This window comes from Rhinatrema bivittatum, chromosome 7, assembly GCF_901001135.1.
Source record: "Rhinatrema bivittatum chromosome 7, aRhiBiv1.1, whole genome shotgun sequence".
In the NCBI taxonomy this organism is placed as follows: Eukaryota; Metazoa; Chordata; class Amphibia; order Gymnophiona; family Rhinatrematidae; genus Rhinatrema; species Rhinatrema bivittatum.
In genome coordinates this window covers 295,791,851-295,814,296 of record NC_042621.1, presented here as the reverse complement: position 1 = coordinate 295,814,296, position 22,446 = coordinate 295,791,851, and the positions used below count along the sequence as shown (strand labels likewise).

General features: G+C 45.3%; 1 protein-coding gene across 2 annotated transcripts in view; it reads left to right on the top strand.

The window, feature by feature from the left end:
* Positions 1–22,446, top strand: part of CCDC186 (coiled-coil domain containing 186) — a 174,847-nt gene that overhangs the window by 72,067 nt on the left and 80,334 nt on the right. For both annotated transcript variants that reach the window (XM_029610454.1, XM_029610455.1), the window contains exons 4-8: positions 8,248–8,374; positions 15,418–15,546; positions 16,961–17,173; positions 18,352–18,471; positions 21,224–21,328. In XM_029610454.1, the coding sequence (XP_029466314.1) occupies positions 8,248–8,374; positions 15,418–15,546; positions 16,961–17,173; positions 18,352–18,471; positions 21,224–21,328 (694 nt within the window). The remainder of the gene's footprint in view (positions 1–8,247; positions 8,375–15,417; positions 15,547–16,960; positions 17,174–18,351; positions 18,472–21,223; positions 21,329–22,446) is intronic.

Sequence of the window (22,446 nt, the reverse complement as noted above, 5' to 3'; positions counted from 1 at the left end):
ACAAACAAGCTCCCTCAAACGCAACGTCTGGGTAGGGGAATACGATGACACTTGCATCTTCAAATATTCCAGTCCAGTGGCGATTCTACCTTGAATGAATGAATGAATAAATATATATGTGTGTGTGTTTGTGTGTGTGTGTGTGTATATGTGTATATATATATATATATATGAGCCGTTAAGCCCGTTAAAACGGGCGAGATTCCATCTGTCAGACCGGCATGGTTAGAGCCGCTCTGTTCTCCACAACTTCCCTTTTCCTTCCATCCCCTCTCAACTTTCCTTCCCTTTCCTTCCCCTCTCACCTCATCTACAACCCCTTCCCTCTCCCAGCCCTCCTCCACTCTTTTTTTCTCTTCTCCAGAACCTCTTACCCTTCCCACTTGTTCAGTCATATCCCCTTTCCCTTTCTCCCCTCTCCCTCAGCCCTCCTCCACTCCCTCTTTTTCTCTACTCCACTTTACCCTTCCCACTTACTCACATCCTCTTCCTTCCATCCCTTCTCATCTTCCCTTTCCCTTCCCTTCCCCTCCCACTTCAACCCTTCCCTCTCCCTCAGCCCTCCTCCACTCCCTCTTCTTCTCTTATCCAGAACGCGCACCTCACCACCGGGGGTCTCTCTCTCTCGCGAGTGCCTCTCCACCGGGCTTGTTGCTGGCCCGCCCGACACTCGGTGATGAGGCGCGCGTGCGAGAGAGAGACTCCCGGAGACCTCCCATTTCTGTGTCTGTGCTGCCGCCGCTTCTCCCCGCGCGAGAGAGAGACCCTCCCGGCGACCTTCTGTGCTATCATCGCTGCTCCTCCCCGCCGCTTCCAAGTAGCCCTCTGCTGCTCCATTTCCTCCCAGCACCATGTGCTGCCCTCTGACCGACGTGCTGTTGCGCATGTGCAGTAGAGCTGCTCTCTACTGCGCATTTGCGGCACGTCGGTCCAAGCCCATTTATATATATATTTTAGTGTGGCGATTCTACCTGGACTATAGCAACCAGATGGGGATATATATATATATATATGATATTCCCATCTGGTTGCTATAGTCCAGGTAGAATCGCCACACTAAAATCTTCCTTGTACAAAATATATTTCAAGTGTTTGCAATTTACAAAGTTTTAAAAAATCCAGCACGAACAACTGCACATAGCTGATCCCGGAAAGAAAATTCTGAATCTACTAATTCCCCAAGATTCTTAACTAAGGACAGAACTGGGCCAGTCGGATCATCTAAATACAAATGAGCTGGAAAGCTCTTTCTAGAACCCCTGGAAATCTGCAGTGCCATTATACCCTGCATATGCAGGGCTGCTGCTACCTTGACCTTGGTGAAGGTTCTGGGGACTGCTTCTAGGTCTATAGCCACACTTGAAATTGGGCATGCTCGCCTGTTACACAGAACCTTACTAGGTTCCTGATGGGACAACCAGATGGGAATATGATATTGGGTTTGCGCTGGGTCCAAAGAAATAAGGTACTCTCCTGACCTCAGCAAAGCTAACATAAGAACCTAAGAAATTGCCATGCTGGGTCAGACTAAGGGTCCATCAAGCCCAGGATCCTGTTTCCAACAGAGGCCAAACCAGGCCACAAGAACCTGGCAATTACCCAAACACCAAGAAGATCCCATGCTACTGATGCAATTAATAGCAGTGGCTGTTCCCTAAGTAAACTTGATTAATAGCAGTTAATGGACTTCTCCTCCAAGAACTTATCCAAACCTTTTTCGAACCTATCGAACCACAGCCTCTAGCATTTGTATTTGGAGTAGTAAAGGCTATGCCATAGTTTATTTTACTCTTCCTGTAATCTCCATCTTTTCCCCTTACCAGTTGCCCTCTGTCTGTCTTAAGTATGCTTGAATTCAGTCATTTGTGGTTACTGTTGCTTTGGTTGGAAGTGCCTTCCCTTTCAGTAAATTAGTATTTCATCCTAATTTCTCTGAACTTTCCTCCTTCCAATTTTGTCCTGATCTTGATCTTGCCATTCTAAAAAATCACTTTACTGCCACCCATGTATATGTGCGTACATCTGCTTCAGATAATGCCTATTGATATCCCAAAATGTCATCTATCTCACGTTAGTTGTCATGAATAAAAGACTTTCAGAGATGTAGTGGAGGTTCAGTATTTTAATAAAGCACACAGTGTGGCATGAAAAAGTCACAGAAAACTGGAATTCAGAAGAAATGGTGAGAATCTGTTGTGAATGAGGATATTGCCAACAATGTACTAAAGCCACCAGGCCACCACCTTGACACTTAGCAACAGCTTTAACAAATTGTTCTATAGGTAGAATAAAGATTTCCTAGCATGTAGCCAGATGGACTCAGGACCAATGGGTATTGTGCTCTTCTGCTAGCAGATGGGAGTTGGAGTCAGATTTCAAAGCTGACCTCACTCTAGATATACCCCTGCAGTAACCTCAGCTCTTCAGTGTCTCTCCGTCTCCTAGCAGATGCGGACACTATTCCACACACTAGAATAGTGTTAAGAATTACAGCAAAGAAGAAACAAAATTTACCCTTAAGGAAGATCGAGCCCCGCTCTCCTACGGTTGTTACCTAAGGGTCCCTCCCCCAGTCCAGAATTCCTGAGGTTGATCGCTGATATCCCTCAGAGGTGTGCCTTGGTCCGGTAGCCGGTTCCCGGCGTGGACTTAGCCCCCCAGTGTGGCTGAAAGGCAGCGAGTGCAGAAACGAGCGTGGTGATGAAGGTAATTCCCTCTCCCCCTGCAGCTGGAGACCGACACACGATTGGTAAGTTCCGAGACCAGGTAAGAGAAAACCTTTAAATTCAGGTCTCCAGTCTCCAGAGCTCAGAGTGCCATTCCGAATCCGTCCCTGGCGAAGTTAGAAGGGAGCACCAATCAGGTTGAGCAGCCTTGGTTGGGCTAGGCCCTGATCTGGTGCAAGGGTCCACACACGTGGAGACCCTCAGGGGGCGCGCCATCTTATGCGCGGGGCTCATCAACGCCATCTTCCCTTCTCAACTGGCAGTACGTGCGGGGCAGGCCAGACGGCCGATGCGCCTAACTTGTGCTCGTCCAATACAGACGTGCGCAAAGCTGCGCGCACAACTGAGCGCACCTGGGTGCATATCTACACGCACAGCCGTGTTTACAACTACACGCGCGCAAACAAACAATGGCACCGGCACCCAAGAAGGCCAGAAGGCACTCTCTTTGCACAGCCTGCCACATAAGAGCTGTGCAGCCTGAATTGGAGTCCTGCCTGTGTCAGCATTGCAAAGAAGCCCAGGGGGAACCAAAGCTTGGCCCCTTACTGTCGGGAGATGGTTCTGGAACTTCTGACGATAGCTCCCTGGACCTATGCATCTCCGAGATGGCTTCCCCACAGGAGGGCACCTTGGGGGCCCCTACTCCGACTCCCCCTGGGGTTAACATGGACCCAGGGACCTTCTCCTGGTTGGAACTTTTCCAAGGGCTGCAAGCCTTTGTTCAGGTGCAATCAGCCTGAGCTGCGCCCCAGGCTCAACCCCTGCTGGAAGCACAAGATCCGCCCGGCTCTGATGCCTCGAGACATGCCTCACTTAACCAAGAACTTCCCTAACAGGGACCCAGATACCTCAGATGATGAGCGACTCCCTGGAAGAAGGAGAAATCCCTCCAGGAATGGAACCATACCGAACCATGCTTCGCTTCTTCCACAAGGACGAATTACCAGCCCTTGTTTCCCAGACTCTGAAGACGCTGGGTATTCCTGTCACAGACCCTATGCCGGAACCTAAAAAGAACCCCATCTTGGTTGCCCCTCTCAGTTCCAGGCATCTCGTCCCTCCGGAAGGTCCCAGCCCTTTCGGAACAGACAGACCAAGAGGGGAGCAGGCCCAGGGGCAGGCTCCAGCTGTGCTCCATAATGAGAATGGGCCGACCCATCCACAGGAAGAGGATATAGGGGGTCAACTTGCCCTCTACCAAAGATGGGTTGAGATAATGTCAGACAAATGGGTCCTAAACATCCTTCGAGAAAGTTACTCTCTGGAGTTCCGCAGCATCCCTCGAGACAAATTTATGATATCACCCTGCCACTCCCATTCCAAGAGACTTCAGAGTGTGAAGGCAATAACTCCGGTTCCCACGCTCCAACTAAATATGGGGCGCTATTCCATCAATTTTATCGTTCCCAAGAAGGAAGGATCTTTCCAGCCCATCTTGGATCTGAAGCACGTCAACCGTCATCTATGGGTTGTACATTTCCGCATGGAAACTCTTCGCTTCATAATAATGGCGGTGCAACCGGGAGAATTTCTAACTCCCTGGACCTTTCCGAAGCCTACGTTCACATCCCAGTCCATCAGGATCACCAGCGCTTCCTGTGCTTTGCGATATTGGGTCACCATTACCAGTTCCGAGCACTACCCTTCAGCCTAGCAACCGCCCCGAGAACGTTCACTAAAATCATGGTGGTCATGGCTGAGGAAGAAAGGGATCTTGGTACACCCTTACCTGGACGATTGGCTAATCAGGGCAAAGTCTTTGGAAGAGAGCCTACTGGAGGAACTCGGTTGAGTCGTGAACACGAGCAAGAGCAGTCTGCAGCCCTCTCAATTGCTAGAGTACCTGGGGGCCTGTTTCGACACCAAACAGAACAAAGTCTTCCTCCCTCCCCCGAGGAGAAGGAAACTGATGGAATAATTACGACGATTGATGACCAATGTATGCCCCAAGGTATGGGACTATCTTCAAGTCCTCAGCCTCATGGCATCAACCCAGGAAGTCGTCCCTTGGACAAGGGCCCATATGCGACCGCTCCAGCACTCCTTACTGACATGATGGAACCCACTGTCCCAGGACTACTCAATTCGCTTCCAACTACCAGCAGAGGTACGTTCTTAGCTCCAGTGGTGGCTACAGGAAGATCATCTAAGCAGAGGAGTAAGCCTATCCCCCGAACTGGATCTTGTTCACCACGGATGCGAGCCTGCGAGGGTGGGGAGCCCACTGTCAGGAACTGATGGCCCAGGGACAGTAGAATAAGGAAGAGGTGGAATGGAACATAAACCGCCTGGAAGCTCGAGCAGTCAGACTAGCATGCCTGCAATTCAGGCAAAGCAATTCGAGTAATGTTGGAGAACGCGACCAGTTTCTTACATCAACTTCCAGGGATGAACCAAGAGCCAGCAGGTGTCTCTGGAGATACACCCTCTCATGGCATGGGTGGAGATAAACTTACAAGGGATCTCGGCCTCCCACATCGCTGGAAAAGACAACGTCTCTGCAGACTTCCTCAGCAGAGAGAACCTGAACCCGGGGAATGGATGCTGTCGACCACAGCCTTCCAACTGATAGTAAATCGCTGGGGCCTCCCAGCCATGGACCTACTGGCCACCCGGCTCAGTGCCCAGGTCCCCAGGTTCTTCAGCTGCAGACGAGGGCCACAATCCCAAGGAATTGACGCTCTCATCCAGACTTGGCCAGAGGAAGGCTTACTGTAGGCCTTCTCTGCCGCCACCCCCCCCCCATGGCCACTACTGGGCAGGGTCATCCGCAAGATAGAACATTACAGGGGACTAGTTCTACTAGTGGCCCTGGATTGGCCAAGACGACCATGGTACGCAGACATGCAAAGACTTCTTGCGGGGAACCCTATGTGCCTACCTCCACACAGGGACCTTCTCCGGCAGGGACCGATTCTCCACTAAGATCCATCTCTATTCTCTCTTATGGTCTGGCCCTTGAGAGGACTCACCTGAAGAAGCGCGGTTACTGTGCCGTCTGAGCGCGCAAGTTCTCCACATCCCTGTCATACATACGGATCTGGAGAGTATTTGAAGCCTTGGTGTGAATACCGCGGGATTCTCCCGCGGATAACCAAGATTCCCATGATTCTAGAGTTCCTACAGGACAGTATGAAGAAGGGGTTGTCATTCAACTCCCTCAGGGTCCAAGAAGCAGCACTAGCCTGCTTTAGAGCAGAAGTAGACTGTATCCGGCTATCAACCCATCCGGACTTGTCCCGCTTCCTGAAAGGGGTTAAACAAATCCGACCACCCCTAAAGTGGCCAGTGCCTCTATGGAATCTCAATGTAGTATTAGACTTCCTAGCTGGGTCTTCCTTCAGACCAACACACGGCCTGTCACTACGCCTCTTAACATTGAAGACTGCATTCCTGGTGGCAATATGTTCAGCTTGTCGCATCTCCAACTCCTGTCTGGAACCGTTCCTTAGGATCACACCTGGAACCATACAACTGCGCACTGTCCCCTCCTTCCTTCCGAAAGTGGTTTCTGAGTTTCAATTGAACCAAACCATCTTGCTACCAGCTCCGGATGAACATAAGGTCTCTGAAGACTCACGCCTTCTTCGCCACCTGAATGTCGGCAAACTCCTGCTGCAATACCTGGAAAGAATGGAACCAATTATTTATTTATTTATTTATTTAAGTTTTTTTTTATATACCAACATTCAAGACGATAGTCCCATCATGCTGGTTCACAAGAAACAGGGGTGCAATTAAAATAAACTTTACAATTTGAACAATAGTGCAGAAAAGCAGTTACATGTAACAGGGAATCAATAACTTGGAGTAAGAAGGAAAATGAAGATCAGATAATTATAAATATATATAATAACACTTCCCAAAACGGATCGCTTGTTCGTTCTTCACAGCGGGAAGAAACAAGGAGAAGAGGCTTCGAAGGCGACCGTAGCCCGCTGGATCAAAGAAGTAATCAAGACAGCCTACATAGAGGCAGGAAAGCCCTTACCTCTACAGGTTAAGGCTCATTCTACGAGGGCACAGGCAGTCTCGGGCAGAAACTAAGCTGCTGTCGCCTGCTGAGATCGGTTGGGCGGCGACATGGTCCTCCATACACATCTTCTCCAGGTTCTACCGCCTGGATGTTCAGGCCCGGGAAGATGCAGCCTTCGCAAGAGTGGTATTAAGTGGGCCACGGGCAGCCTCCCGCCCTGTCCGGGAGTAGCTTTTGTACATCCATTGGTCCTGAGTCCATCTGGCTGCACGCTAGGAAATGGAGAAATTACTTACCTGATAATTTTGTTTTCCTTAGTGTAGACAGATGGACTCAGCATCCCGCACACGGCTGCCCCTGAAAATGAGAACCGTGGATGACAAACCTCGAGACTAAGCACATACGGGTAAGCCGCGGCCTACCCCCTAGTTCGACACCCACAGTTTGTTCGGTGTTGGCGTTATTTGGTTGGGTGCACTGGCGGTCTCCAGTTTGGAAATTAATTGAACCAGTTCAAGTTTTACTCAAGTTTTACTCAAGTTTAATCAAGTTATTTAAGCAAAGATATATCCACAATGGCTTTTCGAAGAGAATACTGAAGAGCTGAGGTTACTGCAGGGGTATATCTAGAGTGACGTCAGCTTTGAAATCTGACTCAGTCTCCAATCTGCTAGCAGAAGAGCACAATATCCATTGGTCCTGAGTCCATCTATCTACACTAAGGAAAACGAAATTATCAGGTAAGTAATTTCTCCATTACTTCAGTATATTGATCTCTTGAATAATCTAGTAAGTGGTATGACTCAAATAATTGTCTAAGTGGGTAACATCCATATTTATTTTAGAAGATAAATTGACTTTCGCTTATATTTCTCCACTCTTCAGTGTTGTCTCCCAGCGTATCAGGTGAAGGTATAAAGAGTGGCCAGCCCTTGGCAGTATGTGCATCCCATAAGAAATCAAGTAATGATCGGAAGATAGGGCTGGGTGGGACTCGAGGTCACCTGGTCAATCCCCTTGCCTCTCGGTAGGGTCGAGAGATCTGGAAGCTTGTATCTGTTCGTGCCATGTTACTCCTGATCAGAAGCCTCAAGTATTAATTCACAAGGAGGCTGAGATCAATGTCCATCTCGTTCATGCCCATTGGGAAACATTCACTAGGGCAGAAAGTACACTAATATGTAACCCCCCTGGAGAGAGCACAGTACAGAGATAAGCTCTTCATGATCATGCAAGTTAGGTAGGCTATGAAATAATTACTCAGTCACATAATAAGCTGTTATCTGCCAGATAAGAATCCAGGATTAATGAGGCCTAGCCACTGCTATGAATTTTGGACCCTGCACCTAGAACATACTTTTTATGTATTGTTTAATGAATTGCTATTTCATTTTTTAAGGTTCCGTAGGTGGCATCAAGACATAACCTACTTTAGTTTTAGAGAGCAATAATTGGGAAAACTACTTAATGAATTTCTAAACATAGTTGTAGACCATTTAGTTTGCATGTATACCTGTTTGACCTTTCCACTTTACTATACAGATTAATTAAAGAGAACAAAAAGCATCGGGAACTGATTTTAGAAATTTGTTCGGAAAAAGACAACATGAAGGAAGAATTGAGAAAACGAGCAGAAACAGAAAAACACCACCTCAGCATTATTAAACAGGTAATTGACTATTTTAATGACCTCATGGTTCTGCTTGGTAGTGCTGTTGTTTTGTGCTGGCTGCTCACAGAGTAGAGCTCGCCTCATGTCCAAGGCAGGCGGCAACACTTCCGTGGGTGTCTGTCGCATGTGGAGGAGATGGATGCCAACAAGTTTTCTATGCAAGTGCGAGTCACAGAAACATTGGTTCATAGTGGCCCATCCAGTCTGCCCAGTGTTCTTCCTCTTCAGTTGTCTATCACTTTGTGTACAAAAGCAGACAGATTTCCATATTTTAAACTAACACCAGCTCCTCCCATGCTGTTTTTTTTTTTTAACTTGTCCTCTCAACCCGTTCCTACTACTGTCCTGTATACCTGGCCCAGTCCTTTGTATATTCTGTTACAGTGCTGGCCTTCTCCAGCTCTCCTGGTAGTCTGCCTAAGGTATTGTCCTTCATTTCTTTTCATTTTTATATTTGAGTTAACCTTCCCCTTTAAAAAGGATCTGGGACAGCTTAGAAGAACAAAATATGTATCACAATATAAAATACAGCAAAAATGTGGTAAATATTTACAAAAGGCAAAACACATTGTAACGTAATACCAAATACATTGGGTGGGGAAAGGGGCATGAGCAGCAGACCAGACTTTAAATCCCAGAGCAAGACACATAGGAGCGTCATTCGAGGAGACTACAGTTCACAGCTTCCTTAAAGATAGGGGATGTGGAAGTACAGGGACTCGGGGGGGGGGGGGGGGGAGCGGAGGGCACGTGAGGAGCTGATGAGGGGATGAGTAGACTTGCTGACAGGCCGATTCAGTAAAAGTCGTGGGAGAGCAGGCGACTCGGGGGGGGGGGGGAAGAACATGCAAATTAGGGCCCGCGGTAAAAAGAGGCGCTAGGGACACTAGCGCGTCCCTAGCGCCTCCTTTTTGACAGGAGCGGCGGCTGTCAGCGGGTTTGACAGCCGACACTCAATTTTTCCGGTGTCTGTTCTCGAGCCCGCTGACAGCTACGGGTTCGGAAAACACTGCACACTTCCCCGGTGCTGGCTGAGATTAACGCCAGTCTGTGGCTTGCATTAATTTCTGAAACTAAAATGTGCGGCTTGGCTGCACATTTTACTTTCTGTATCACACGGGAATAACTAATAGAGCCATCAACATGCATTTGCATGTTGCGGGCGCTATTAGTTTCGGGGGGGATGGACGCACATTTTGGACGCGCTATTATCACTTACTGTATAAGGGGTAAAAACAGCGCGTCGAAAGCATGTGTCCAACCGGGGGTTAACAGTGCGCACAGTACTGTATCGGCCCGTGTGAGAGAATGCAAGCCACCAGGCAGAGGAGGAGGAACCCACCCAAACTGGGGAAGGCCTTTGTGCTAAGAAAGACAGACAAAGGTCGCTAAGCACAGGGTGAGGGTGTTATTTCTCAGAGGTTATATAAAGATCTTCTTCTGAAAGAAGGAATAGGAGCTGGAATGTAGCAAGTAAACCTGTTGTTGCCACAGGGGGAGGATGCAGAAGGCAGAATTACATTTAATTAAAGATCCCGGTTGAATGGAGAATTTGTTTGTAATTGAAAGCACTGATGGAGCTGGGTTCGGCACTGCATTTAAATTTGCTGAAACTGATGCTGCAAGAACTGAGATAAGCAGCTGTGTTTAAGTTTGTAGCTGAAATAACTGCTGGAAGTGTACTAAAATAGTATGTTTTGATAGAAACTATTACTAAGTAAGGCAACTGTGTTTTGCTTCTCCAGAAACTGCTATTGGCATGGAGTGAAACCAGGCCCTTATTAGGGAGATAGTATGAACCTAATGGCCGAAAGACGCTTATTTGTGTCATATGTAACAAATACAGCCCTATCTCTACTCCCTCTTATTAAGGGTAAAGATCCAAAACTAATAAGCTCCACCCCAGACTAATTAGGATTGCCAACAAAACTGTCCACTCCCAGAGAGGCAGCCTTCTTTTGGTTTGCTCCATGGAAAGTGATCTGGATCTCCCACCTCCCTCCCATTGTGGGCCTCTTTTGTGACTCGGCCCTTGAATGACCACTGCAGGAGGGGGGTGGGGCTACAGGGACGTGCGGAGACCTGAACAAGGCAACTGCCTCCCTAAACTCAGCCCCTGTCAGGTGCATGAGATCTGTTTGCATGCATTGCCTCCATTGTATGCTCATAGATCTCATGCATATTTGTTGGGGAAATCCTGAAAACCTGACTGGGTTGTGGCCCAGTGCAAGGAGTCCCTCCAGTGGCTCTTGCAGTTGTCTGATTCTGGCCTTCCTGACGGAACAGGGCTATTGTCTTTCCTTCCCAACCTTAATCCAGCATCCAGATCCCCCCCGACCACTACCGTGTTTTACCACTGAGCTTTGTAATACTCCAGACAGCCATCAAAACTAAGGAGGCCGTTGTCTGAAGCATCTGGTCATAGTGGATCACTTGGTGATTAGATGCAGTTCTTTTTTTTTTTTTTTTGTAATTAACTTTTATTTGCAAATAATGACAGTTAACAAACACAATATCAAAACATTGCTTCCATTAGTTAAACATACATCTGTTGACAGGTCACATTAGCTACCGTCTCTAAAGTTACCCTTATTAACCAGATATTGTGATTAACCATGTGCATAAACGCAGATCCACTGTACATAAGAACATAAGAACTTGCCATGCTGGGTCAGACCAAGGATCCATCAAGCCCAGCATCCTGTTTCCAACAGAGGCCAAACCAGGCCACAAGAACCTGGCAATTACCCAAACACCAAGAAGATCCCATGCTACTGATGCAATTAATAGCAGTGGCTATTCCCTAAGTCAACTTGATTAATAGCCGTTAATGGACTTCTCCTCAAAGAACTTATCCAAACCTTTTTTGAACCCAGCTACACTAACTGCACTAACCACATCCTCTGGTAACAAATTCCAGAGCTTTATTGTGCGTTGAGTAAAAAAGAACTTTCTCCGATTAGTCTTAAATGTGCTACTTGCTAACTTCATGGAATGCCCCCTAGTTCAAGACCTCTCATGATCTTAAAGACCTTTAAACTTTTTCCTTTAATGATCAGTTAACCTCCCTCCCCCCCCCCCCCCCCGCCGCCCTTCCCTCCCTGGACACATTGACCGTAACTCATCACATTAGCCCAGGGCAATCCTATCCTCGCCATTCCGCTGGTCAAATGGTGGAGTTACATTTGGGCCGATACAGTAAGGGGCGGTAGAAAGAGGTGCGTTAGTGCCCGGTGCACCCGCGTTTGCCACACGCACAGTTCGGATCACCTACCGCTCGATACTGTATTTAAATGGCATGCAAATGCAAGCCGCGTCCAACCCGTGTCCAATGCGCGTCCATGAAGCGCAATCCATTTTACTATATAGGCGCTATACAGCGCCTATACAGTATCCTGGGTGCGCTGGTACCTGTTATTTCAAATGTCATTTCAAATGACATTTGAAATGACAGGTACCAGGAAGTGGATGGCTCTCCTACAGTTCCAAACCAACCCAATCCAAGCCCCAGCAGAGAGAGACGAAATTTCACAGTCCCAAACTTTCCCCCAGCCCCCGCTCACCTGCCGCGGCCACGCAAGCCCCCAGCAGCAGCAGTAGAAGGGCGTCGAGAGAGAGCGGCTTCAGCAGCCCCGCCGGCGAAGATGAATACGTGCACCCCTCTAGGTCCAATATGGGCGCTTAAGGCAGCAAAGGCGCATGCGCACACGCCGTGACCTCAGCAAGCGGGCATTCTACTTCAAGACCGTGTTAAAGTACACTCTGAGAGGGTCATGGTGACTTCAGTGGCGCACCTACGATCGGTGCCGCTTCCTGACATTTGCAGGGCTGCCACCTGGAGTTCTCGCCGTACCTTCGCAGCCCACTATTGCTTGGACAAAGCCGGAAGACAAGATTCCATCTTCGGCCAGTCTGTCTTGCGCAACCTATTTTACAACGTGACGTACCAACACCCTTCCGCCTGCCCGGTGGCATTCAGGATGTCCTCAGCCAAATTTCATCCCGGGCCTAGTGCCTTGCACGCCTGCGTACATTTGGTGCATGTTCGGACATCCTCAGCTTGGTACTCACCCTTATGTGAGGACTACCATCCTGCTTGTCCTGGGAAAAAGCAGAGTTGCTTACCTGTAACAGGTGTTCTCACAGGACAGCAGGATGTTAGTCCTCACGAAACCCCCCCCCCCCCCCCCCAACGGTGTTGGGTTCGTAACGTTTTATTATTTTATTTTTCGGCACTACCTGTAGCTTTTAAATAAGACTGAAGAGGGATCCCTGCTGGCTGCACGGTTGGTGCCATGCTGGGCATGCCCAGTAGGGGCCAGTCAAAGTTCTGAACAGAAGTGTTCCGTGATTGGGCTCCATCCTGATGATGTCACCCATATGTGAGGGTCCAAGAAAACAAACCGGCAACCGATCCAAGATGGTTGATGGCAACAAACACAAGTAGTTGAATCGGTATAAAAATGGACTTTATCGAATCTTGCCCGACTCTGGCCGAGTTTCGCTCATCCGAGCTGCCTCAGGGGCTTGAGAGCCACTTGAATTGGCTCAGATTAACATGGATCTCTCATATCATACTTTAGAGAAGCATCAGCAAAAACTAACTATACGAACTGTTGAATCTGTTTTTATCAATGGAATCTCCTTTTTAACCAGCCACTTTTAACAACACCGCTGTAAGCGCAATAGCAATTCAGTGCTACTCGCTGCTCAACACTGAATGGTATCTCCTTTTTAACCAGCCACTTTTAACAACACCGCTGTAAGCGCAATAGCAATTCAGTGCTACTCGCTGCTCAACACTGAATTACCATTCAGTGTTGAGCAGCGAGGTAAGCAACATTTGCTTTTTCCCCAATAACCAACTCACAGTGCATCTGATGAAGTGGACTATCCTCCAAAGTTCTTGCTTTAATAAATTGGTTAGTCTATAAGGTGCTACTCAACTTCTGTCATTTCAATACACAATAGAAATTGTCAATCTCTCCTCCTGCTGCTGCCGAAAAAAATCCTGCTCCTTCTAGCAGTGGAAACTATGAAAATTAGCCCACTCTCCCGAACCTGTTTCACCCTATCCGCAGGTCTAAAATTTCTAAATTGTGCAGGAATGAACCCGAGGTGCTCCTTCTCCACCTACCAGTACATAAAATTGATGCCAGCTGGGCCCTGTAGCCAGCACCAGTTTGTTGTACAGAAAAACATGCATTGCTGTGGTGGCAACCAGAAAACCCTGCAAAAAAGGCACTTGGAACTCGTATAGTACTATTGTAATGCGTCTTAGATGTGGGTTTGGCACTTGGTCAGCCAACAATCTAGTAAAAATCCCATGCCAAAACAGTACTAACCACATGCACTCAAACAGGAACAACTGTCTATGAAAAGGCAAATATTACACCAGGCCCTAAAACACATCCTGTTTGGAAAGCAGAACAAACCAGTCTGCTCTAAATTCCTACATAGAAACTATACATGCTAGCAGAATACCCCACCTCGCTTACACATGCAGAACACAGACAGACCTTCACTAAATACAGAATAAAGAGACCATAAAATGTAAACAAAAATGTGTAGACAGAAACTGAACTGGAAAAATCCAACAAGCTAGACTCTGCATATTATGAAGCAATGCAAAAACAGAAACCTCACTAATCCATAAAATCCAAACAATAAAATCGAGAAATATAAATCGTTCATAATAAGCCATACTAATACAAAGAATATTGCCAAAAAGATGACAAATAGAATGACATCTAATAATTAAAAACTTAAGTATAAAGTATTACAATTTCCAAATGGAAATAAATTATTTCAGAATAGCAGACACATCAAACACCTAATAATTAAAACAAGAAGGGAAAAATACCTCTCTTCCGTACCTGAAACTTTTGATTTCTTGTTGTGGATTAGTGGGGATGGCAAAAATGTTTCAGCCCCCATGGCAGGCTCACATTGACAACCACCCTCCTACCTCAGACAGGTTCCCATTCACAACTACTCATACCAATCCCCCCACCCAGGCAAGCTTCATTCACACACATACCCATCACCCCCCCCCACACACACACACACCCATCACCCCCCCCCCACACACACACACACACACACACACACACCCATCACCCCATCCAGGCAAGCTTCATTCACTCACACACACACACACACACACACACACACACACACACCCCACCCCACCCATCACCCCACCCAGGCAAGCTTCATTCACTCACACACACATATCCCCCCCCAGACAGGCTTTATTCACTCACACACACACGCACACACATCCATCCCCCCCAGACAGGCTTTATTCACTCACTCATATACCATGTATCTCAAGTTAGCTCCGGACATGGGAGCGATTCATAAAATATCTCTCAGTGACGAGTGATTAAAAAGACCCCTGCTGCTGAAAGCTCTCTTGAGCCTGTAGCTTCCGTAGCCTGTAGCCTCCAGGGCACGGTATATGAGGTCACTTTGAGAAACATCACATAATCTCTAATCCACTACATATATATACTCAGGATCTTTTGTTTTTGTGTTTTTAGCATTTACATCTCTTGGGTCTAAATGACAGGTAAACAAATAAAATAAAAAAAAGACCTCTCTCCTGAAGGCTGATTAATGCCTGCTCTGCTCTTCAGTAATATGCTAGATGGTGGCAGAAAAAGACAAATTACTCATCCATTCAGCTCAGTTCCCATCCACACTGCCAAGGATGCCAGTATATCCCAGCTGCCAAGCAGGGAAAGCATGCTGGAGGAGAGGATAAGAGATAAGGCTAGGACAGGAGTTACAGCAAACATTAATTTGTAAGTATATACACAAAATCTTAAAGAGCAATGTTTTAAAATCGGGCATTACATGACTTATCCGAAAAGGTAAGATTTTATTTTCAATTGCAGTAGTGCATCCTCCATCACTTGAAAGTGCTCTACTTGTGATATCAATGATGATATGATAGAAAGTGCACACAATCTAGTAGTTGATTGAAATTTTTGCATTTGAGTTCTGTGACGTAAACTGCTCTCATTTTTTTCCAGTTGGAAGGCAGGATTGAAGAGCTTCATAAGGAAGTGAAGGATTCCAAAGAAAAACTGACTTCCCAGGATGCAGCGGCCAAAAATGCCATTCAGCAGATGCACAAGGAGATGGCCTTCCGCATGGACCAGGTGGGAAATTTGTTCTGTAGAAGGTAAAGAGTGCACAGCACAATCTTGTTGTCATGAGCTCCTGCCATGCCATTTCAAGGTGTCGGACCCTTGTGATGATAATTTCTTGGGAATCATGAACCATTACAAAAATATTTGTGATATATCTATGTTCCACATTTAATTTACATCTAATTGTGAATTGCGTGGATTTTATCTGAAGACACCTTTGAGGCCTTGATAGCTCTTATATGGCACTTTTTTTTGTTCGTCCTTTGAAAGTATCACAGTCTACAAATAATCCCAACATCTTGCCAGAAATGAATCAAGAATTTCATTGGTTCTAAATCTATGGCTAAAATATTCCTTTTTCTGTCTTCAGCTATATCTTGCCTTTTTACACATGACTCTTTCAAGCTCTCTCTTATGGCCACTTAACTCTGGAATTTGGTCTACCTTGTACTATCCTAGATCATCTAATGCCATCTCTAGATTCAGGTTCTTTATGGATCTGTTCTGTTAGTCTCATCCAGATGTCTTCCAGCCCTGCTGCAAATGAGATCTCATCTGAGACATGCTGTGCTCTCTGTCCTCCTTCCCATAACTACAGTTCTTCCTGATCTGTTTATAGCCTCTTATGTATCACTCTTATCCCCATTTTAAAGCTGCTATATAACTTATTCATTTAGATTTGGTCAAACCTGACTGCAGCTTATGTTGATCTCTGAGAAAGTAATCTAGCCAATGATTGCATTCCCGTATTTGGATTGACCATGGTCAGAGATAGGATGCTGGATGCCTTATCGTAAGACTTTGGGGGTAACTGCATGGAGCAGCAGTTACTACCCTAGAGAGAAACATGAGGGTATCCTGCATGGGTAGCAGATATTACCATAAGAAGCTTGCTGGGCAGACTGGATGGGCCATCATCATTATGTAACTATGTATGGATCATTGGTCTGAGCCAACATGGGCATGTCTTATACTTCAGCTCCTATTGGCTAAACAGTAAAGATGAGGAGTGAGATTTTGGGATATTACAAATGAACTTTGTGTCTATGAAAAGTGGAATATAAAAAAACAAAACTGAGTTGAGACAGAAACATAGAAATCACAAAATTGTAGAAGGCGTCACCAGGAAAAGTAAAACACAACTTTAAAATGAAAACAGAGAGAAATAACAGAAAATTATGGGGGGTGAAAATACATTTTTAGAACTTTTTCTGGTCACGACTGCTTTATTTCTAAGCTGTTTTGGTACTGGAAGTCCCTTCTGAACCTACACTAGGAGTAGTATTTAGTGTATCTGTATTGGGTTATATTGCCCTACACTGCAGCCATAGCTCTGTACTGCAGTAGGAATTCATTTTGTTCTCTTATAGAGTGGGAAATGATTGAACAAATAATTCATAAAGTCATTTGTATATTTTGTAAGGCAAACAAAAAGTGTGAGGAGGCTCGCCAAGAAAAAGAAGCCATGGTAATGAAATATGTCCGAGGAGAAAAGGAGTCGCTGGACCTTCGAAAGGAAAAGGAGGCGCTGGAGCGGAAGCTGAGAGATGGCAATAAAGAAATAGAGAAACAGACGAATAAAATCAAGCAGCTGAGCCAGGAGAAAGGGCGACTGCAGCAGCTCTACGAGACAAAGGTTAGCGCGCTCTGGATGGTGGCCAGAGCTGCTGACTTGCTCCAACCTTCGTGCTGGGGTGACGGCTGTAGCTCAGCCACAGGCTGAGGGGGTCTTGATTTTTAATCCCTCATTACATCAGCGGAACTGCAAATCCGGAGATGTGGTGGGAGTAAAAATGGGACTGATCCAGCCACGTGCAGTTACATGGTCCCGCTTATTCCTGACCCTACAGTCACATATTAAATATGAGGACAGCTTCCTGGGTCAAAAATTGTCTATTCCCCCCCCCCCCCCACAGGTGCCAAAAGTATGCATGCTGTGAGGTGGGGGAAGCAAGGCATGTGCAGGGATTTCTACCTGCCATCCCTGCCGGCCCAGAAGTTTCAGAGGGAAACTCCACAGGGTTTCCCTTTTAAAGATGAGCTTAAAGTTCACCTATGGACCTATAAGTTACGTCTGCAGTTTGTAAGTAGCCCTCATAATGCTCAACCTGAGCAAAATGTACTGACTACATAGATGCCTGACACCAGCTATTGGTAGTTGGCAAAGCATAAGAACTGTTCAAAGCAAGTAGAAATCAGCTTGGTGGAGAGGAAAGTGTAAAAAAAAAAAAAACTAACCTTAATACACTTGCTAAATTAGAAATATCCCTGGATCTGCCTGCTTATGCTTTTGCCACAAAAAATGGTCAACAAAGTCTGTGGAAGTGGGCCAGCCCAATAGTTGGTGCAGTGTGCTGCCATACAGAGAGCAGGGTTCAACTCTCAAAGCCAGACTCTGTTCCTCATACCCTGCTGAATATTCACAGCTCCTGAAAGGGAGGGAGGTCGCAGCCATTGAACAATGGTGACATCTAGTGGCTTGACTCAAGGTGCACTGGTACCTGATTCTGGAAAAACCTGTGTCCGTGGCCTCTGGCTGAGGACTATTGCTGTGATGGCTCAGGTCAGAGGAAGAGGAGGAATAGCATTGGGGATGGGGGATTAGGAGCCCTGAGCAGTAGCAAATGATGGCTCATGCTGTCATGGCTCCAGCAAAGTCTGGGTTTGATCTGAGCTTGAAAACTCAAAGAATCAGGAAATTGTTGTGCAAAAGAAATCATTTTTGGTGATGTTCAAACAGAAAACTTAAAATTAAGCCTGAAAGTTTTTATATGCACTTTTTTTTTTGTGTTCATTTTATCCTTTTTATTATAGGAAAGTGAAGCCATTCGACTCAACAAGGAAATTGAAAAACTGAAAGAAGAAATCAATTCTCATGTTATCAAAGTAAAATGGGCCCAGAACAAACTGAAGACTGAAATGGACACACACAAGGTTAGTATAAGAGAGCGGTGCCACAGAGTGTTTCTGCAGTGTTTGCATTCACATTGCACTCTTCTGATTTGTTCTGCAGACTTCAACTTGGTTTTCAGATATATTGCAAGAGATGATTCCTCAAATAGTAGAAATGAGCCTCCTGGTCTAGTGGAAACAAAGCAGAAATTGGGGGTTGGACTTCCCCATGGGACAGGCAAAGATGCGATGTGAGAAATCTTGAGAAGTGAATACTAAGGGGCCGATGCTATAAAAAAATGCGGAAAGCAGGGCGCTGAAAAGTCAGTGCATATGGCGCCTACAAAGGGGCCGCCATGCTATAAACAAATTAGGGGGTCACGCTAGCGACCCTAGTGCTTCCTTGCTAACGCGACCCCGCGGTTATCTGTGGTCTGCCGGTTTTGAACACCGACAAACTCGGCGTCAGTTTTCATAACTGCAGTCCGCCTTATACGGTGCTTGTTCGTCCCCTTTTGTGCTGGGAAGCAGCCTGTAGCTAGGGATTCACCCATGTGTGAGGACGACCATCCTGCTTGTCCTAGAAGAAAACAGAGTTGCTTACCTGTACAGGTGTTCTCCTAGGACAGCAGGATGTTAACCGCACGAAACCTGCCTGCCACCCCGTGGAGTTGGGGGTTCTCCTATGGTTTATTATTTTATTTTTATTGTGATTCTATGTTATGAGACTGAAGAGGCGTCCTGGGCATGCTCAGTGTGTCTAGTCAAAGTTTTAGAATCTTTGACGTAAGTTTTCTGTGCCGGGCTCCATCCAATGAAGTCACCCACGTATGAGGACCAACATCCTGCTGTTCTAGAACGCTTGTTACAGGTAAGCAACTCTGCTATCGCTTATTAGTTTTAAATATATTACCCAGTAACTTCATTGTGGGTCCCCTGGTCTTTGTACTTTTCAAAAGAGTAAACAGCTGATTAACTCGTTACATTCCACTCATTATTTTATAGATCTCTATCATATCTCCCCCTCAGCCGTTCTCCAAGCTGAAGAGTCCTAACCTCTTTAGCCTTCCTTCATAGGGGAATTGTTCCGTCCCCTTTACCATTTTGGTGCCCTTCTCTGTACCTTTTCTAATTCTGCTATATCTTTCCTGAGATGTGGTGACCAGAACTGGACACAGTTCTCAATATGGAAAAATTTACCATTTAGCCCTATTCTCTATTTCTGTCTTTTAACCAGTTTGCAGTCCACAATAGGACACTGTCTCCCCATCCCATGACTTTTTCATTTCCTAAGACATCTCTCATGAAGGACTTTGTCAGATGCTTTCTGGCAATCCAGATACACCATATCAGCTGGCTCACCTTTATCCAGATGTTTATTTATACATTAAAAAAAAAGTAGTAAATTTGTGAGGAAAGACTTCCCTTGGTTAAATCCATGTTAGGTTTGTCCCATTAAACTATGCTTATCTATATGGTCAGCAGTTTTATTCTTTATAGTTCCAACCGTTTTGCCTGGCACAGATGTCAGACTCGCTGGTCTGTAGTTTCCTGTATTACCCGTTGATCTCTTTTTAAAAATTAGTGTCACATTGACAGCCCTCCAGTCCTTAGGTACCATAGATGATGTTACCGGTAGTTTACAAATCTCCAGTAGCAGGTCCACAATTTAATTTTTCAGTTCTTTCAGCACTCTGGGATGTATACCATCTGGTCCAGGTGATTTGCTACTCTTTAGTTTGTCAATTTGCTCTAGTACATCTTTCAGGTTCACTGAGATTTGTTTGTTTTTCTGAATCATCACCTTTGAATATCATTTCTGGCATGGGTATCTCTCTCCAAACACAACAAGCCAGTGAAAGTAATTGAAAACCTCAAGCCAAAAAAACAATACTTTCACTAATAAGTGAATGGTTTCAATCATTGTAATTATCTATGCTGGATCTACCAACTATTCGTGATACGTAGGAAATTTAAGTGGAATCTGTGGACTGGAATGGACACTGTCATGAGCTAAGTTAATTTTTATATATAGAAAAAATTCATAACATTTTTTTGAATTAAAGGTGGAAGGAGGTTTTTTGACCGAGGATTGGAATGATTGTAGCAAGTTCTTAAAATTTTTTATTTTTTTAACTAGGTTTGCTATTACTCTGAGATCACACTCACACTCCTCAGCCCCCAATCAGATGCTACTCTCTCTGGCCCCCTACACAACTTCACTTACTGAATCCTTACTCAAGTTCTCAATCTACCAAAGGTTCCTCTGTCAGCCCCTCAAGAAGAATAAGACACTCCTATCTCATCAGCTCAAGCTCTCTATGTGTATCAAACGAGAGTTCCAAATCGTAAAACAAGTTACTCTATTACTATGTAAAATAATAAGACACCGTTGTCATATTATTCCACGAGTTAATCTGAAAACCGATGTGATATGCCATATCGAATGTCGATATATAAAAAACAAATAAAAATAAAAGGTCTTTTTCCTCCGTTTCACGAATAGTTGGTAGATCCAGCATAGATAATTACAGTGATGGGTATCTTTCTTGCATCTTCCTCAGTGAAGACCCTAGCAAAGAATTAATTTACTCTCTCTGCTATGGCTTTGTCACCCCTAAGTCCCCCCTTTACCCTTTGATCATCTAATGGTCCATCTGACTCCCTTGCGGGTTTTTTTTTACCTCAAATGTACCAGAAAAAGTTTTTATTATGAGTTTTTGATTCAACATGCCATTCCAGGATGCTTTGTCTTTTACCCTCTGCACTCAATGCTCATGTTTTTATATTTCAGGAAACCAAAGATAGACTTAAAGATACAACCATAAAGTTAACTCAGGCAAAAGAAGAAGCAGAGCAAATACGCAGAAATTGTCAAGAGATGATAAAAGCATACCAGGTAGGTGTGTTTTCACTCAGGCTGCATGATCAAGGTGTTAGATATATTTCTCTATGTCATACTTTACAGGAATAATACAGTATTAGTTTTGTCATCTGTCTACATTTATTTTTTTTTTTTAATTCTGGAGTTGATAGGAAAAGCTTTAAGTGATTGCTCTCCAGAAATGTCCTGAAAACATGATTTTAGTTTTCTTGTCCTGTGTGTGTGGTCAGAGCCACATTAGATTAGTAACTTAAAGGCTCTCCATCCTTCAGCAGATGTACAAAGCTCCTCTTCATCCTCTTTAAAGCTCGCTCAGTTTGGATTAAATTTGAGGTGAGAGACAGTGATCATCACATACTCTTGTGGGTTAATAATCGAGCCAGTTCTTTTACTTTTATTAAATTAAAGAAAGAAAAACTTCTAAGAGTAGTCTTTGATTATCCAGATTTTTCCAGTTTGAGTTCGTACCTTCTTCCTTGTGGGGAAAATGGTTGCCATTGATTATACCAGTGCCTCTGGACACCCCCAGCCATATGCATGAGAGACTTTCCATGCAAGGGGCGGTAGGGCCTGCAACTCTAGCTCATGTTATATGCATTGGGGAGCTCCTGAAAACCATTCCGCTTTGGCATGTCCTCAGGACTGGGTTGAAAACCACTGGATTAAATAGCCAAGGTAAGGAGAAGGAGGGGTCTTGGGATATTGTGGATGTAGTGGGCAAAACAAAGAAAGAAACATCATAAACTCAGGTCAAAGCAAAGAGAAAAAAACCCCTGAAAATTTAAACTGAAAAAAAAAGAGGAAAGAAAATATTTTCACACTGGTTTTGGGTGTCTTTAAGAACCATTGCTCCTTTTGAGAGACTCTAAATTGTATCATTACTGCTGTTTTCCCCTTCTTCAAATTAATTAACACCCCCCCCCCATAGTGGTGAGAGCATTCCGGTAACATTTGACATGAGTATTGTAAGTAAATCACAAATCTCTGCAGCCTGTGTCTTTATAAAGAAAAGCCCAAAATATAACACATTTGATCCAAGTTAAGAAAAACATTTGTGATAGGGGGAAGGGATAGTGCCGTTACCCCTCTCTCTCTCTGCTCGTTTCAGTCTAACAGTGTGAGGAGAGAATGTT